This window comes from Rhagoletis pomonella, unplaced genomic scaffold (genome assembly GCF_013731165.1).
Source record: "Rhagoletis pomonella isolate Grant_MI unplaced genomic scaffold, Rhpom_1.0 Rhpom_scaffold_17653, whole genome shotgun sequence".
NCBI lineage: Eukaryota > Metazoa > Arthropoda > Insecta > Diptera > Tephritidae > Rhagoletis > Rhagoletis pomonella.
In genome coordinates this window covers 1-3,070 of record NW_023476175.1, presented here as the reverse complement: position 1 = coordinate 3,070, position 3,070 = coordinate 1, and the positions used below count along the sequence as shown (strand labels likewise).

The following is a 3,070-nucleotide window of genomic DNA, read 5'->3' as shown; positions in this document are numbered from 1 at the left end:
TGCATAGTTTTCATGTTATTGAAAATTTCGCAGTCGACCTTCTGCATGATCTTTTTGAAGGCGTTCTCAATTATGATTTATGTCACATAATAATGTACTTTATTTTTATTATACAACTTTTTCCAAAGGAATCTAAGGTAATGCATTAGATAAAAAAAAATGGATTTGATTTTAGGTTTGCTAATTAATTTACTGTTTACAGGATACTTACTACTTATACAAAAAGTGTAAAAAGCCAAGTGGTAATTTATACGCGCACTACCACAACAGCATTTACCAACTACGAAAGGCCAAAGTTTCTGTTAATCCTGAACCAGCGAAACTGCGTTCGTCTCTTTCGTTGAATTTAGATAAAAACCTTAATACAGATTTACATTCTAATGAAAACGAAGCGAAAAATTGGCTTAAAAACAACATTGAACCGTACGATAAAGTGGTAGAATACTGGAATGTTACATACGAGACAAGACAAAAGTTATTTAATTCAACAATTACAACAAACGATATTTTAATAGAGTGGCCTATTCTAAAGCAACAGTTTGGATATTTTTTGGTAAAAGGTTGTTTCGTCTATGTGATTATTTAATTACAAGAAATTTGTTTGTTTCATAGATCGAATTGGACTTTGAAAAAAAATATCCTCTAAAATCAAACTGCTTATTGGAAGAATGGGACAATCTCGTAACCAAATTGATACCGCGTTTTAACAATTACGCCAAAGACAAATATGGTCTTCAATTATTGGAAAAATTAACAACCAATATTGATAAAAGTAAGCTTCAATTGTTTTACATTATGAAATGTATCAAGGAGTAATAATACTCTTATATTTGCTTTGTAGATGCACGTGATGTGATTGTTTCCTTGTTGCTTCATAGTATGTTAAAACCGACTCATCGCAAAAAGAACAAGAAAACAACTTTATTTGAGTCCAGAGAAGCATTTCTTATACATGCTGCTACCAGGCAAGAGCTTCAACATAAGATACTTGAAGGTATCAATAAGTGCAAAGCTGGAGAAACAGTTCAACCACATTTGTGCGGAATCGGTGAAGATGATATAAATTTGACGGAATTTTATATATTCTTCGCTAACAGCTATTACAAAGTAGGAAATTTTATGAAAAGCATAGATGTCTGCTTAAAATTATTCGCAACGTTAGATTTAGAATACCCAGCAGAGTGCAAACAAGTGTGGGAGTTTTTGGCGAAATATTTCTTTAATTTGACACACGAAAACTTGAGCTGTGTTTCATCGCTTATTAGCGATCTCTCTTAATTTAAGAAATGGTAATCTGTTTTGTCTGTGGTGAAATATTTTTTCAATGTGAAAAGTTATTCACACATCTGCAATATGTTCATCATAAAGGTGCTGTAGATTATTTCCAATGCTGTTTTCTAGAGTGTAAACATAAATTTGATGATTTTAAGTCATTTCGTCGCCATATGAGAAATGAGGAAAAAAAGCATGGACATACAGAAAGTGAAACTGCATTTAATATTTCTATTGATTCTGAAATCAATTCAATACATACAGAAAGTGAAACAGCATTTAATATTTCTATTGATTCCGAAATCAATTCAAGTCAAAAAAAAAGAAAAATAGAAAACAGTACTGAAAAACCAACATCAAATGTAAACTTAAATTTGTTAAAAGAAAACTGTTTGAAATTTACATTAGAAAAATATTCCAGCAACTACTTGCACCGAAAGGAAGTAACGTTACTACAAAAAAATATAACAAATCTTATAACTTGTCCAATTAGTGGGGAATTGGAAAAAATTGTAAAAAAATTAGAGCCAGATCATAGCGAAGTTCGTGAGAATTTAAATGAGCTAATATCGTTTTGTAAGGCACCATTCGCCAGTTTTTCTTCAGAGCATACATTTGTTAAAACGTTATTAGATTCAGATATGTACGAAAATCCTTCTGTAATCCAAATTGATAATTCACTTTCTAACTTGATTTCATGTAATTTCAAAGCAATAGACGAATCAATTGCAGCAGGTATTTTGTTCCCAATAAAATTCCAACTTAAAAAATATTTTGAATTACCGGAAGTGTATGAAAAAATTTCAAAATAATAAAGCTATTTTATCAAGAAGTGTCTCACTTAAAAATTTTATAAATGGATCGCTTTGGAAGCGAAAATGCCAAAATTCTGAACGTATTATGTTTCCTATTTTCTTGTATTTCGACGATATAGAATTAAACAATCCCTTAAGTTCTCACACAGAGCCTATTCTAGCAGCTTATTATTCTTTGCCTTCAGCACCTACCTGTTTAAATCATAAATTAGAATTCATTTTTCTAGCAGCTTTATTTAAATCAAAAGACGTACACAAATTCGGTAATGATCGATGTTTATACAAATTAATTGAAATATTTAACGATTTAGAACAAAATGGATTGCAAATAAAAGTAAATAACCATGTAAAAACTATTTATTTTGCACTAGGTCTTGTTTTGGGTGACAACTTGGCTTTGAATTACATATTAGGTTTTTCACGATCTTTTTTCTTCTACCTATTTTTGTAGATTCTGTAAAACAAGCAAAACAGAATGCCAAAATGAAGCTCAAGAAGTTTCTGACAAGCTACGCAACAAAGAAAATTATAAATCTGACGTTCAAATTAGTAACGTACAACAAACAGGTGTCAGAGAAAATTCGATTTTCAATAAATTGCATAGTTTTCATGTTATTGAAAATTTCGCAGTCGACCTTCTGCATGATCTTTTTGAAGGCGTTCTCAATTATGATTTATGTCACATAATAATGTACTTTATTTTTATTATACAACTTTTTCCAAAGGAATCTAAGGTAATGCATTAGATAAAAAAAAATGGATTTGATTTTAGGTTTGCTAATTAATTTACTGTTTACAGGATACTTACTACTTATACAAAAAGTGTAAAAAGCCAAGTGGTAATTTATACGCGCACTACCACAACAGCATTTACCAACTACGAAAGGCCAAAGTTTCTGTTAATCCTGAACCAGCGAAACTGCGTTCGTCTCTTTCGTTGAATTTAGATAAAAACCTTAATACAGATTTACATTCTAATGAAA

At 30.4% G+C, this 3,070-nt stretch overlaps 1 protein-coding gene across 1 annotated transcript; it reads left to right on the top strand.

Moving 5' to 3' along the window:
* The first annotated feature begins 92 nt into the window (after positions 1-92).
* On the top strand, positions 93-1,604 carry LOC118757415. The gene is made up of 4 exons (XM_036492127.1): positions 93-137; positions 203-553; positions 613-772; positions 842-1,604. Exons 1-4 carry the CDS (start codon positions 93-95, stop codon positions 1,276-1,278), a joined length of 993 nt encoding a protein of 330 aa, XP_036348020.1. The 3' UTR covers positions 1,279-1,604.
* The last annotated feature ends 1,466 nt before the right edge of the window (positions 1,605-3,070 follow it).